General features: G+C 44.2%; 1 protein-coding gene across 1 annotated transcript in view; it reads right to left on the bottom strand.

Moving 5' to 3' along the window:
• The window catches only part of ablim3 (actin binding LIM protein family, member 3), a gene marked incomplete at its 5' end in the record, with an annotated part of 40,914 nt that continues 25,190 nt past the window's right edge, over positions 1 to 15,724 (bottom strand). Inside the window, 19 exons of the mRNA XM_079228864.1 lie at positions 1 to 1,141; positions 1,587 to 1,667; positions 1,794 to 1,801; positions 1,907 to 1,973; positions 2,205 to 2,260; positions 2,605 to 2,634; positions 3,611 to 3,779; positions 4,021 to 4,091; positions 4,301 to 4,435; positions 6,704 to 6,754; positions 7,037 to 7,132; positions 7,750 to 7,876; positions 8,008 to 8,037; positions 9,001 to 9,162; positions 10,480 to 10,551; positions 10,649 to 10,707; positions 10,818 to 10,905; positions 13,638 to 13,731; positions 13,911 to 14,037. Of these exons, the coding sequence (XP_079084990.1) occupies positions 1,028 to 1,141; positions 1,587 to 1,667; positions 1,794 to 1,801; positions 1,907 to 1,973; positions 2,205 to 2,260; positions 2,605 to 2,634; positions 3,611 to 3,779; positions 4,021 to 4,091; positions 4,301 to 4,435; positions 6,704 to 6,754; positions 7,037 to 7,132; positions 7,750 to 7,876; positions 8,008 to 8,037; positions 9,001 to 9,162; positions 10,480 to 10,551; positions 10,649 to 10,707; positions 10,818 to 10,905; positions 13,638 to 13,731; positions 13,911 to 14,037 (1,637 nt within the window). The 3' untranslated portion in view covers positions 1 to 1,027. The remainder of the gene's footprint in view (positions 1,142 to 1,586; positions 1,668 to 1,793; positions 1,802 to 1,906; positions 1,974 to 2,204; positions 2,261 to 2,604; positions 2,635 to 3,610; positions 3,780 to 4,020; positions 4,092 to 4,300; positions 4,436 to 6,703; positions 6,755 to 7,036; positions 7,133 to 7,749; positions 7,877 to 8,007; positions 8,038 to 9,000; positions 9,163 to 10,479; positions 10,552 to 10,648; positions 10,708 to 10,817; positions 10,906 to 13,637; positions 13,732 to 13,910; positions 14,038 to 15,724) is intronic.

Genomic DNA, 15,724 nt, shown 5'->3' with positions numbered 1-15,724 from the left:
TGTTTCATTGTGAGTGAATATAATCTCTGTAGCTACAAAATTATTGGATTATCATTTCTAAAAGAGAATCAATAACTGTAAGTGTAAATGTACGGATGGCGAGTTCTCATCCTAAAACATTTAGTCATCGTTCTATTGCAATGAGCTGGAACACATGAAGCAGGAGAACTGAATCTGTGCTTCCGTTATTTATTTAATCTACTGAATTGCACATCCTTTAGGTTAACGATACAGCTGCACAGTGAACTGCATCTATCGGTGACCTTTAACTATTTAACCAGAACATTACATGGAAGTGATCTGCTAATCTGTATATCTGCATTCTCACTTTGGTTTTAATTTGCACACAAATCAATGCGGGTCACGCATACAATTTAAAAAAAGAAATTGTGTCCACCTCCGATTGTTACATGTTTCGATCTATATGAGTGTAAACCAGAGGGAGACGGTATTTTAGGTGCCAGAGCAAAAACAGGGAATAGGTAAACAAAATGCATCCTTATAAACCAAAGCAAAGTGATGCTGTATGCTCACTCACTCTTTTTCTCATCTAATCATTCCCACTGATAAAGTGTCATAAATGATATACAGTATCTACATTCTACTCATTCAGATTGCTGGTGCTGCACACTCATAACTAAGAGAGCATAACAAATAAGGCAAAGCCAAAATTCTCCTCTTTATGTTTTAGTGCTGCGGCTCTGGTCACATGATGCCTTCCCCCGTCCGTCAGGCTTAAGAAAAGCACATCACTAATGTACTACACTCTATTGCTTACACATCACTCCAGCAAACTGCCACAGTTGCACTGACAGCCACAGTTTATCCGTCCATCGGTGCATAACGTCTCTGTGGCCTTCCCTCTGTATCTCTGGTGGGACCAGAATTTGGTTCGTCATATGAGGAGATCTCGAACAGGTTCTCAGCCATGGCAGTGAAAGGAGCAGAAGTCTCAATATCTCTTTCTTCACCTCCTGCAGGTCTCTCGCTCCGGTTATGGCCGTATTCAACGGACGTCCATAAGTTATTAAAACAGTCGGGCCTGCTTCTTGAGGTCATTTCTCTTCCACAGAGCCAGCCGGTCAAAATCCTCCACAGTCATGCCAAACACTTGCAGGAACTCCTCTGGGGACAAGTGACGCTGAGAACACAAGGACATAGAGATGACACACAGTTACCACTTTATACCTCTCATTTTTAAAGTGCCCAATCAACACATTCCTATAATATACTGTTCTTTTCAACTTTGCCTTAACTGCCATTGAGGACGTCACGGGTATAATGACAAGACATTCATTTTTAGACTATAGTAATTTTTTGGGGCAAAAAAACTAAATAAATGAATCTAAAAGAATGTATTTAGAACCATAATTACACAACCAGCACTCAACCATAGTAAGGAGATCAAATTGACATACATTATAAGTAAACATTTCAATGAATATATTGTTTAAAAACCTCTGAATATATTTGGTTGGGTTTCACAGAGTCTCTTCTGCTGCAGGCACATGTGTTCCTGTTTTTTAACTAGACCAGAGGCAATTTATTCCCAGCACAGTTGGCCTTATGGCCCATTCATAACTCACCTCCAGTCTGGCTCTGTCTGCATCTTTGGGCAGTCTGTTGCGACCCCTAGTGGTGACAATGAGCGCCTCATAGGGGTAAATCTGCACAGGGCAAGAGGCAGCATGTGTCATCAAACGTTGGACACTTAGTTTACAATAACTCTGGGATTATTTAACACACAGGCCCACATGGAATGAATTATTCAAGTGATTCATTTAAAATCTTACCTTGTATTCTGCTGGGAGGGAAGAAATAAAATTAAGTCAGTACAATAGAGAAAAAAAACATTAAAATGAATTGCTTCACTCTAATAAGTGGTCGGTGTTTAGTATTAAATTACCTCTGCTTCCCCAATTGACCTCACTGCTACTGTCATACTGGTACTGGTAGCAATCGGCACTCTGAGGCTGCAGATGTAGAGAGGAACAGCGACTTAAACATATAGAAAAACTGGCATAGTTTAAGTCTGAGACATCTAAACAGCCCTAGCAATACTCAGTTCCAGTGCCTCAATGTTAATGGTAATTGCATACAACAGATGCTTTATTAAAGATGTCAGACCCGTCTAAAATAAGCCCCAAGCCTATGTAATGAATACAGCTAATTACGGTGTTGTGTCTTGTTCAGTGTGGTCTCACCCTCTGGATGCCGTTGTGTCCGTATCCTGGTAGCGAGGCAGACTTACAAACAAAATCTAAAACAAAGAAAGCAGTCGTTAATTTTGACCATAGTGAAGCCAAACAGTTTCTTCAATTTCCTATTATTAATATGTCATTTGAAACTTTGGAACGGTATGATCAGTGCCAGGTCAGTGCCAGAAGATGGCGCTCCTGACTAACCCAAAAACAATCGCACAGTTCCAGATGTGTGCACAAAATACTGGAGCTTTGTTGCTGTAAGGTCACTGAATCCAGTGCAAACACATCATTTATGATCCAATGCAAATATTCATAAAACATCTACATATAAAAAGAGCTACTGTTAAAACACCCTTTTAAAAACCCAGAACTGAGGTGGTCTTATTATTGACAAACTCACCGCTGTCAGCGCTGTACTGAGATCTTGGAGCTGGGAAATAAAGAGATCACACAGTTACAAGACGTCTCTATTATTGCACACAAACACAAACATATTCAGGGGAAATTGCTCTTGAGATTTGACAGCTATCTGTCTAGTTAGAGTTATGACAAAAAAGAGAAAAGAAGCAAGTTGGGTACCAATCAAGCCCTGGAAGGAACACACAACATCAAAGGGGCAATAAGGCATAAATAGGCCAGGCAGGACTGGTTCCAAGAAGAAGGGGATAAATAAAAAATGTAAAAACAAGCACAAAGACATGCTGCACGCTTCACCGTCTAATCGCAAAACGCAGCTTGTATGGTTACAAGCCTTTTGTTGCCTTTCAACCGTAGCCAGCAGAGTCCCGTGCAGTTGTGTCCCCTCCCATCTGAGAAAACGCTTTAATGAGAGATTTTACTGCTCATAAATAAACCAGGATATGGGACACCAGCTGTGAGAGCGAGAGGCTGAGCTACACGGAGAGATGGATGGACAGATAGAGGGATGGAGAGTTATGGATAGTGATGGAGACAGACTGGTGTCCGAACGTCCCCAATACACTGCGCGACCAGCAGAGCTAACACAAACTCTTCTGATCGCTTCAGATCCGTCTTTGTCACATCTGGCACACCTGGTTGAACACTCTTCTCCCGGTAGCTTGAAATGTTTTGACTCAGTGCGATCAGATATCCTCACAACAATGACAGGCCACATCTGCTGAACCTGTGGCAGGCTCGCAGCAGCTGTTCAGCTATCTTTTCATCTCTATAATGCCTGCAGCAGCCATGACCCTATCTGACCCGCATCCACAACCTCACTGCCGTCACTCCAAGCCCTGATGACAGCGGATATTGAGGCTCATAAAAAGCTGTCGCGGCAGCACGCACGATCACACTGGGAGGGACAAAGACATGGCAGCACAGGCATCGAGGGGGATGCATAGGGGTGTGGGCCGTGGGGGGGGGGGGGCAGGGTGGATCCTTACATCCGTTAACGGTGTTGTTGTACGCCGTGGTGCCGTAGCCTGTAGTGTTGAGTGTTTCCTTGCTCCCACTGCGAGAATTCCTCGCACTGCCCCAGGGGTCGTTGTCATAGGAACCAGATCTTGCTTTCATCTCCTCCTTTAGGATCAACCTCCCGATGCCACTCCCGATCTGAGGGGGAGTCGACGAAAGAGTCAGAGGGGGGGGGGGGGGGAGAAAAAAAAATAAAAGAAAGAGGTGTCAGAGAAAACTGCTAATTTAATGTACAGTGAATTAAGCAAGTGAATAACAGGAGGACAGTTAACAGGCGCCATACCATAACAAGTGCATAATTCATGAGTGTTTCTTGAGGAGGTGACTTTCTTCAACCAAATGTTGAAGAAAGAGAGAAATAAAATAACGAAGGTCTTACTCTTTGAAGACTGGGACTCCAACTCTCTTCATCTCCTCCTGTCGAGAAGCGTCTTCTCGGCACCCGATAGGCTGAGAGACGAAAACAGATAAAAGAGATTCCCCTTACATGTATAAAGAGCTCATTGTGGAGCGCAGTGGGAGAGTGAATAAATATGACAACACAGTGACCAAAGGAACCGCACTTCTATGTCTGTGTTTGGTCCAGCGGAAAATCTAAACTATGCAGCTTACTACACAGCTTGCCACTCTGAACTCAGTGAAATGACAGTGTGTCGTACCCCTGGGGGAGCTGGTGTAAGGGTAGTAGTCAGACTCGGACTGGGTGTATGGCTCAGGAGAGTAGGTGGACAGTCTGGAGGATCTGAGGATGTCCTCACTGGTCCTGCTTTTGGTGGCTGCGTCCACATGATTGCCTGTCAAGGAATGGATAGGTTAGGAGAGGGAAAAACAGAACCACGCTGTAGGTGGTAATAACGTTAAAGAAATAGTTTGACATTTCGGGAAATATGTTCATGACCTTTTAATGCTAAGCCTATAGCGAAGTTAACCGTCTCCTGGCTCCAGCTTCAAATTGAATACAGACATGAGAGTGGTGTCTCGTTTCAAGACTGTGAGTAAACTATTTCCCAAAATGTTAAACGATCCCTTTAAGGAGGAAAATGTGAATGAATAACACAATGATTTACAGCCAGAGTACATGTACGCTTCATATTCGAGGTCATCATATCCTGCATTCCACAGGAGATCCATATCCAGCATAAAATAACCAGCATTCAAGTGAGTTCAGTTACTGCTCAGCTTGCGGCACACAGTCGCTTCATTCGTGGCGTGAGGCGATGATATTGATGCCACTCTGCACTAAGGCACAGTCAATGGGAGTCAATGGATGTGACATGCAGTGTAATGTCAGATAGATCGCTCTTCACTCAGTTTGCCATTAGCCATGCCGGCCCAGATCCATGATCCATTGAATTCCTATACACATGATGCATGACACTGATGGCAGACGTTGTCATCTTTGGGACACACACTTTCAGCTCGACGACACACACACACACACACACACACACACACGCAGATTTGACCTTCTGTCGGAGGAAGTATGGCTGTTCAGAATTGACATGGGAGGACCCAATACACAAAGACAGATACATAGACACACACTACAGACATAATGCAATATCTATCTACCGACAGTGAGTGAAACAGCGAGTGGAGAGAGGTACTTACAGTGGCAAGGTCACCGGGGGAAAGTGAAGCAGAAGGGTGGAGGGAAGTGAATAAAAGGGATTGGATGCAATAAAAAAAGAGGTGAAAGGAAAAGGGAAACATTATTGGAACGTCCCCATCGGAGAGATGTGACAATGTGAGAGCTTTGCTAGCAATATGGAGAACAGGGACAAGGCCAAAAAACAAGGATCTGATCTTTTTATATATATATATATATATATAGGTAGCACTAAATAGTACATAACAGGCTTTTGATGCGCCCAGCAACATCACATGTGTCTGTTGTGGCTATGGATATACGTCAATCCTGTTAAGTGCTGAAACCAGAGAGAATAATAATCAATAGCTGTTAAGGAAGACATAAAGTAGGAGAAGGATCAATGTGACAGAAGAGTGTGCAGATTCTTCTGCATTCTAACAAGGAAAGCTACAAGGTTTTTTTTTAATTATTCTTTGTCAGCAAACATGTGTTGTGGGAACATCATGGCCTGCGATGTACTAATTACAACTGAGAAACAAAGAAGGGTGAAAGTATCTATACACGCACGGGCTGACACAGTTTACTACGGATACCAGCACATACAGTACAGAAGAACATGCAGGACGACGAAGATACTCCATCCTCCATCAGGAGGTCTTAAGTCTTGTGAGCGTCAGCTGAAAAGCATTTTCCACTGTGACGTGTGAAGGATGGCTGACGTGCATTTCAGTTTAATGACTTGTAATAAAAGGCGAAAATAGCATCTTGAGTTAACCGCGTTGCTGCGTTACTTGATTAAATGACAACATTGATCCACACTATTAAGAAATCAGACTTCCCTCTCACATACTTGTGTTTTTTAACCAAAAAACAGCTCTCCTTGTATTCAAACCGTTACAATTGCAGCAACGGCTGCTTAAATCACACACTGACCACCGGTTAACTAGGCTAGACTGGGTCTCCATGGCAAATATAAATTAGTTAGAATACATGTTTTTTTCCCCCCACTGTGCTTTGTTCCATTGTTCCGTTCTATTCTGGTGACTTGTGTGTCCTCAGAGTCCCATGTACTCAACACTTGTCACGCCTGAGCAACCTTCGCTTCATTCAGGGTCTATTCCAGCTCCTTTGCCGACAAGAACCTGTCGTGCTGCAGAAGCAGGCACGTGTCAGCGGCATGCACATTGAAAACGTTGCTCTTCTGCATTCAGCCAATTACAAATGCAATGCGTCTAATTTTGAAAAAGAGCTATACAAGTCAAACTCTATTTCCGTTTGTGCATTTTTAAGCACTGAGTCAATCTTTTTGTTATTGGTGGCTTCATTCTGGATGACGACCGGAGCATCAATATTAATCGCTCATTAATAACATCAATAGGTCAGCAAAAACATCTACACCGAGTACTCAAACACAGCAGGACTAAACTGACAGGAGGACAGGCAGGCTAAGGCGTGGCTAACTGCACTGTACCCGTTCTCGTATAGATGGGAGGCTTCTTGTAGAGGTTGGGGTCCCCTGTGGCTGAGGAGAGAAAGAGGAGATGGAGAAGTGAAACGTGGAGGAGTGAAGGAGGCGAGGATGTGAGTCTCTATCGGGGTGATCGGAGGGAACGAGGTGGAGGTACGAGGGGTGGTTGTTCAAATTGGTTCAAAATACGACTTGGTCACATTTTCCACAAACTCTGGTTCCTGAACTTAAAATGCAGGATTTGCATCAGTGAGGAATGGCTGATGAAATCTTCCCCCGCGGAGTAAAACATCTATGAGAGTGTGAGTAGTGCAATGAGGAGATGGGGAATCCTACCTGGTACATGAAAATGTTTAGGGGGCTGGTTTGTGGTGGGTGTGCTTGACCGCTCCTCTTGGCCGTAATAAGGTGAACTCCTGCCACTCTCAGAGCCTGCAGCCAGCCACAGCCAATCACAGCAAAGGAAACATGAGAATGAAGGAAGGCCTCAACGCAAGTCTCATCCATGCAGAGGAAAACCAAAACGGCATTCATTCAAGTTACAAAGGGACATTGGATAACTATTCCACTTGTGTAATGACAAAGGTTATTGACTTGTCTTCCTATGACAGTAATTACAGTGTCAATGCACATGTGTAAGAGTTGAATGAAATGATAGCCAAGGAGCAACTGCAGCATATGAGATAGTCAAACAACTATTTTGGAGTGAAGTGAAAGAGATTCTGCCCTAAGGCAGAACATCTGTTCATCTTTTGACACCAGAAAGTCAGTTAGCTTAACTAAAACGTAACAAAACTGTTCGGTTCAAAAACCCAACGTTAATTTGCCGTTTCATGAGGTGCTATGTGCGGGATGAATTATTGGCCAGAAGCAGTAACTCCATGAAGCTCCACTCATTATACAATGCTAAGCTAAGCTAACTGTCCGTTGGCTGTATCCACACGCTGGACAGACACATGAGAGTGGCCTCGATCCTCTCATATAAGTTCAAAGTAAAAAAAAAAAAGTATATAAGCAGACAACTAGTCTGTGAATACCATCCGACTCACCAGGGTAGGCATAGTGCTGCGGAGAGCGAGGCATGATGGGTGACATGCCTTGGCGACTGTACGTTGGCGAGTCAATATAACCTGGACTGGAGCACCGCCTCTGCTTTATATCCAGGCTGTCGTAGTCCTGAAAAGAGAGAGGGGAGACGAGGTAGAGGTGAAACAAGAGCGAGGGGTCAACAAGGAGACAAATAACTAAAAATGAGAACAGTCCACTTGTTTAAACTGTTAAGTGCTCTGCTAGGCTAGAGTGCTTACCTGAGAATAGGGAGAGAGTGTCCCAAGTGACTGGAGAATCAGTGGAGAGAGAAGAGTGAGCATTTAAACTGTAGCAACATGGTGAAACCAGAACAAGATATCATATATCATGTATTTACAGGACCGCAAGAAAAGACCAGACAGTCTTCTCAAATTCAATCTATGAGCTTTGTTTCATCCTACATGGGTGAGTGGCGGGGGTTTCTGCACGGGACAAAGTGATGACTGTAAGCCACACCATTTGTATTTACTATATTTAAATGTCAGTTAAAGGAATAGTTTTAGGCATTTTAGGATCTGACCTTATTTGTATTCCTGCGACGTCGGATGAGAAGATGGATGCCACTCTTGTGTCCGTCTAAAGCTCACTAATTAACTATTCATATATCTGTTGTTTTATTCATACACAAGCCGAAGTATAAAAATGTCAAGCTGTGGTTTGTCAGAACTAATTTTTGGTTTGGCTTGGTTAGTGAGCTTTAGAGGTGCTGTGAGGTTGATTTATTCAACTTTGGAAAGAGTCAGGCAAGCTGTCTCCCCCCCTGTTTCCAGGCGTTATGCTAAGCTTAGCTAATTGCCTGTTTTCTCATCTGACTCTAAAGTGTATTTCCCAAAATGTCCAACTATTCCTTTGTGGAAAGACATTGACCAGATATGGTTGTATGTATATTGTAAAATATACCATAACTTCAAATAAAATGCTACAAAAAAAGTACCTTTTTAATCAAATTTGACTGAAAGTTCCCAGGATTTAAAAATGAAAATCTCAAATAAAAACAAAAAAACGTCTTGTAATTAAAATAAACAAAATCAAAATTCCAATGTTCAACAAAAATGTAAAATTTCTGAATCACATAATATTGATGCCTATAAATACTATATGAGTTGCAATGAAGACTAATCAGCAAAGCTCAATTTAAAAGTGTTTCTCCTGAATACAGACCGACGATGAGACCAAAGCTAAGTTTGGCCTGGAGTGTGTGGCAGTAGTACCTCCCCATAGCTGTAAGTTTCTAGCCTGTCATCAGAGGTGTATCTGTGGTACGGCTGGTATGAGGAGGATATGAGGTCTGGCTGTTGGACCTCGTATATGGCCTTGACCTTTGGCAGGGCAGCTAGGTCCTTATAATTTAGGAAGTGATTCTCCACTCTGGCCTGGAGAGAGGACACACACATACACCCACCAAAGACAGAGACAACAGCAACAAGACCCAACATCAACCACATGGACAATGCACAGTAACAAAGTAGAATGGAAACTGCACCAGTGACGCACCAGTGAGCCGATCATGCAGGGGTGAGATGGGTGAAAAAGAGCTGATGAAGCACACACATGCATGGCATGCACACGCACGCGTGTGTGCGCTCATCAAAAGTACACATGTACACTGCAGGACCTGACATTTGTGTAAGTTGTTGACCTTCAGGAGCTCAGCATGTGTAAGAAAAAGAGAAGAGGGAGCAAGGACAGCTAGAGAGAGAGAGAGAGAGAGGAGACAGTATGGACGACAAGCATGCTTACACTGCACTTCTCCCTCATCCATCACCTTAAACAGAAAGGTCATTGATTATGAGACAAGTGCAGATCGGGGCAGGGCTTAGCAGAGAGCGGTGACTCTTGCTTGCATGCAGACAACTCTTTACATGCGAATACTGCCGACATGCAGCAGCACTCAGCAGACTGCCGAGCAGCACAGCTGGACACTGTTCCATATGGCCGATGGCTCGTTTTGAAATGGAACTGGTCCAACTCTGCACAGCACAGACTGACGTTCTTCACATAAACCTGGTCGGTCCACCAACTCGTCTCTCTCGCTCTATATAGCATAGAGGGAAGACTGATTTGGTGACTGGCACATTCAAACCTGTTTGTGTCAGTTGAAAACTGGGATGAATTGGCTTGAAATATGTAATTATTTGAAATGTCTCGGTTACAACATCTACAGAAAAGTTGGGGAATCACGACACATTATCTCGGGGCCATGACAAACATTGGACCCAATCCATCTTATTAATGTATTTCACTTGATGTTTGATAACTCTGACCTGCTGGTGGCGCTTATTGGAAACTCAAAGGATCGGCGACATGATAAGGAGTTATCCCCTGCGGACTTTGAATGTCTGGGGAACATTTTATGCCATCCATCAAATAGCTCTTGAGAATTAGATTTGGGATCAAAGTGGCGGATCACCTGACACTGCCATCAACGTTTTTTTGTTTTCATCCATATTCATCCCCGTTTCAACCTACCAAGATCATTTCCTCACTTCTTTTTTAACTCCTGCCACATCACGAGGACACAGACAAGCGAACAGGCCAAGGGAGTGAGCAGCCTCTCAGGTTGACGCTTAACCATTCAAGCCTGTGGGTATAGTGCTTGTGCTTCTGGTGTGTAAATTGTGCTTTTAGGGTAAGCTCGGGGGCGTTGGCAGCTGTAAATGACTTTTTTGACAAATGTATAGGCTACTCACACATATAACCCTACTGGGAGAGCCTATGGAGGATCCCGGTGGAGAGATGGAAGCCTCCGACAGACGTCTATGCTGTGAGGTACAAACAGACGAAGAAAAAAAAGGAGGTGGTGATGAAATTTGCAATTTTCATTTAATCTTCACATTTTCATTTCAAACTCTGTCTCACCCTGAGTCTCCTCTCTGCCCTCGCTGCCTGCTTGCATAATGGGTGCCACACCTGGCCTCCTGAAGAAGAGGGAGAGAAGAAGAAAAGACAGATTGGCGCCGGGTGCTCCCGCATGCCACGCGGGCAAGTGCTCTCTATGTGTGCGCAATGTGTCGGCATCGAGTTTCACCTGTCAGGTACATTTCCTCTCCCTCTTTGAACATGGTGCTACAGCGGGAGCATCGAGCGCAGGTCGGATGGTAGTGCTTCCCTCCCGCCTGTGAGGAGGAGGTGAGGGAAGAAGAAGAAGAGGTGTGACTGGACATAAATGATCATCATAGAGAGTTTCACGGAGTGAGGGCTAATGGACAAATGAGCAAGTCATTATCTCCATATGTTTTCACCCGACCACCAATACTCCACCATCACAATGTGCTGAGACATCGTAACATAGCCTGTAGTTCATCATCAGCATACAGATCTCACATGATAGCAACCACTCATCATCTTCCATACGATAATTAGAACAAAGATCCCTGTATGTAAGTCACATGAAGTGTGGGTGTGTGTGTGTGTGTGTGTGTGTGTGTGTGTGTGTGTGTGACAGAGACACAGAGGGAAGTAGGTGGCCATGTAAGTGAAGGACACAAGAGTGGGCTGCGTGTCCTTGGACGTACGAAGCGTCCCGAGGGAAAACATCCGAACATGGACACGTGAAATGATGCAGTGTGATGTCACCGTGCCGGCTGCGTCCCTTAATGCAGGCCAGTTCACGGTCCTGATGTTCCTCAAATGTGTCTCCACAGGGCCGACGGCTGAGGTGTGGCCCCACCCGTCCCCTCTGACACACCATTAAGAGAATTTCTATTTATAGAAGCACCCCTGACATGTGGCCGGTGTCGAGGAGACCTGGACCGTTTCATCAGAGCACACCCAGCGTGTGTTCGAGTGTGTGGGTAGTGGGGTATTATGTCGTTTTCTGCTGCATCGACTGTCCCCCTCTTATCATTCTACTGATCGTATCTCAGAGGCATTTGAACCAATCCCTGCTCTCCTTGTCTGTCTCGGGTTACTCTGAAAGGAAAGCCCGGAGACGATGCAGCATTTAGGTCCCGTGCTTTCCGAGCATTGGTGCGCTTACTGGCTCTGGTCATACGGTATCAATTTAGAAACTGCTGTTTCCGTTTCTAATGAGGCCTCCATTCTCTCCGGTGGCATTTACAGGCTGCTATATTTATTGGCAAACTGAAACACAGAGGACGGAAGGAAAAGGAAAGCGGTGAAACCAAAGAAAGGAGGTTTTATGTTCCTCTTTCTTCCGCTTCCTGCCTTTATTTCTCCCCTTCTCCATCGTTTCTAAACGACTCATTAAAACTAACAACCACTGGCTCGGGGAAGTTGTACTAAGAAGGGCTCTGTGGGATCAGCCTGATAATAAACACAGATCAGTCAGAGATATCAGTACGGCAAACGCTACCAACATTAGAATTAAATGTTTTTTTACTTACAGGTAAGTAGATTATTTATTGGTACTTGTGCAACGTTATTTCCATAGACAAAAACTAGAACCCTAATACTAACAAAAACCAGACTAAAAATGAATACAAACAAAAGGTTGTTGAAAACGAGACAATTGACGATGCGTACAAATATTTGGGAACAAATAAAAACTAAAGGATAAGAATGACCAAATGAACATTACTGTTTTAAGTCTTGGATTCAGAGACAAGCTTTCGATTTAATTCAGCTTGACATTTTTGGTAAATATAACAGATACCCTCATTTTCCTTGAACTTTTTGTCGACTTTTTTACCCCCCTTTAATTTTTTTTTTCAAAAACTAAAACTAAATTAAAATCAGATGCCACACTGACAGACAACAAGATGGAAAGCACCTGCAATTTGTGTCCTAAAATAAAAACTGTATGTTGGGGAGTTACTTCTTGGATCTGTGATTCTATATTATGAGTCTAATTCTTAATGAAGCAAATTATTATGAAATCAAGATTTGACAGGGGAGAGGAATGAATGTCATGCGTGCAAGCACACAGAGATGATCAGAGAGAGACACACACAAAAAAGAGAGAGAGACCCACACACAAAAAGAGAGAGAGAGGGAGACTCACAGATAAAGGCTGACATGTCCCCATGTCTATAAATAGCTCAGAGAGGCTGACAGTCAGGAACAAAACACTTCACACCAGCCAAACTGACAAGCAAAGGAGCACAGGGACAACAACGCCCTGTGTGTGTGTGTGTGTGTGTGTGTGTGTGTGTGTGTGTGTGTGTGTGTGTGTGTGTGTGTGTGTGTGTGTGTGTCCGACAAAGTTTTGTTCCCTTTCCTTAAGTCCCGACAGACAAGAGACGCCCTCCGGAGACTCCAAAACCCGTAATTAGCATGTGTACATGATCACTTTCATTACTTCCCCATCACCTCTGCCTTGCTCTGTCCGCCTCAGCTCCTTCTCCTCCGCTCTCCTCTCACCCCTGTTGACTCCTTCCTCCATCTCTTTTTTAAAAGTGCTCCAGCGTATAAGAGCATGCAAAGCACACATTTCTATCACTCCCATCTTTTCCCTTCACTCTTTACCCTCTGATCTTTTTATAACTCCCTTTTCTCTCTCAACGCCTGACAAGTAGTTACAACTCAATCTAGCTTTTTGCCTCCTGCTAGCTCAGGTTGGCTTCCATAAGTAAACGGGGAAAAGTGGATGTGCACCGATGTTTGACCTGGCTAACGCGCTGCAGCTGAATTTGTTTTGGTTGAGTAGAGCAGCACAACATCTTTTATCACCCGCCGATCTTAAGTCGCCCACTCCCTAAAGCACAGCGGGGCTTAAACGGAGGCGAGAATGAAATGCAACTGCTCAACTCTGATAACGCCGATTACGCTCCCAATTTTGGATTCCTCTGTCACCGCAGAATTCAGCAAAAAAAATCCTGCAATTCTGCCTAAAGTCTCTTAACAACAGTTAACAACGTCTCGTGCTGGAGCGTGGTGCCGCTCTCACCTCCAGAACCCTTCCACTGATGTATCGGCTGCAGGTCTCACATTTCACCCCGTACTGGGCGTGGTAATCTGCCTCACAGTACGGCACTCCATCCCTGCAACACAGAGAATGAAAAAGAGAAACCGCTGTAGCGTGTTAAATGCACAGTTTAGCCGCGAGAGCTGGAGAGCCACCGGATATGAAAGATCCAGTGTGTCCACTTGCTTGTCTCTTCCGAGCGAGACAATAGAATCACACGCTCAGGAGATCTTGAGGTTCTCTTCACACACTCACTTGCTGATGTACTCTCCCGTGAGGACCATGTTGCAGGTCCGACATCTGAAGCAGCTGACGTGCCACTGTTTCTCCAAAGCCAGGAGGGACTGACCCTGCTTGATCTCGGCTCTACACCCAGCGCAGTCTGGAGAAGGATAGTGTGTGGGAGAGGAGAGAAAGGAGAGTGGGGAAAGGAGGAAGCGGGAAGGACGCAGGCAGGAGGGAAGAAGTGGAGAGAGGAGAAGAATTAAAGGAAGAGATAAAAGGAGCCAAGGTTTAATTGTACATCTTTAAACACACACTGGGCTCATGAGTGTAGTTCTCTGCCCCTTTTGGCACAGCCACCTTCCTAATCAATAGCCATAAATGCGGGTTATTGCAGAGCTCTAAGGCTTGTTCTCTCAACCGTAAGCACTGTTAAACATGATTGAATGCAGGCAGGAAGCAAGAATCACTGAAGTAGCCTCAGGGCCAAAACAGGTGCATAAACCCCCCTCACACAAGACATGTATGAATCTCCCTCTGTCCGTTTGTCCCTCTCACGTATGTATGACACTGTATGCCCGCAGACTGTAATATTCCAGTTAGGACGCCACAGCCAGTGGTTTTGACCACTACTAACAGGGCGAGAGAGAAGCAGGACAGCGCCCGAGGATACAAACGATGCAGGGCTGCAGAGCGACAAAAAGCTGGAAAAAAAGGTCAGCGATCCATTTGTTTCCATTTGGAAGACGTTTGGCCAAGGGTAACCTTTTGTGACCCGGTCTGCTGCCCCCTGAGAGGAGCCAGGAGTCACAAGGGAACCGCTCCCCTCGGCCTGTCAGCCAAGACAAACTGTGTTTCGCAGTCCAAAAAAAAATGCAGTGTATTGAGTTGGGTTTCTGCAGTCCAAATAAATCTCGACTGTCATTTGGTGGCGACGGTGCCGAGTCTTTACAGGGCCAGGATTCCAACCCCAGACAGTGACTGTGCACAGCGGATTTTCCTCTGAGTCATGATACAGTTTCCTTTCTATTGCCAACGAATTAAATTGGTATTAAACGTCTAAAAATATAGCTACCAGAGCTTGTGACATGACATTGTTATAGATGTAGTAATTCACCCTGAGTGACGTGAAAAGAAAACTGCCTCTGCACTGTTAATGCATTTCTGCATTTTTTTTTTTAATTCATCAGATAACAACGTTTCTTACTTTCCATGATATATACGTCTTTAAGACTACAACGCACACTGTTTTATGATTTTATCTCACAGTCTGTAAATAGCTATTCAAAATTGTGGGTGGGCATCCTTCCTGTTTTCTACTCTCCTGAAATACTCCACACCTAAGTACTCTCTCTCAGCACAAGTCTAATGGCTCTGAAACAGCTGTCAGCACAAGTCTGCACACAAAGACAGGTGGAGTTTTATTTTTCATCAGGTAGTTATTGATAGAAAAATAAACACAGTGATTTGGTGAAACGATTATGTTGGAAGATTCGGATCAACACTATTTTAGCAATAATTCTCGAATATATATCACTTCATACATGGTCACCTAGTTAAGTAATGAATGTTACGCAACAGCGTTTGCACTGCAATGTGTTTCGAGGCTAAAATGCCACTTTTGCTTGAAAGCACAGGTGGAACCGAGGCTATGGAGAGTCCTGGTAACCCAACATTTCATAAAAAAGCTGAATATTGAGTTATACCCGACCAGTATGAGGTGAGTAAAGGATTTTATGGTTATATTGTAGCAGCCTGGAGTCGTTTTCAGGTGATTTATTGTGAACGGCCGTGCATAACAGCACCAGCAATGAAGCGGCAGTTCTCAGAGGCTGCAGATTTATGAG

The sequence above is a fragment of the Taurulus bubalis genome (genome assembly GCF_910589615.1).
Source record: "Taurulus bubalis genome assembly, chromosome: 13".
In the NCBI taxonomy this organism is placed as follows: domain Eukaryota; kingdom Metazoa; phylum Chordata; class Actinopteri; order Perciformes; family Cottidae; genus Taurulus; species Taurulus bubalis.
The sequence above is the reverse complement of the archived record's forward strand: the minus strand, read 5'-3'. Positions and strand labels throughout refer to the sequence as shown.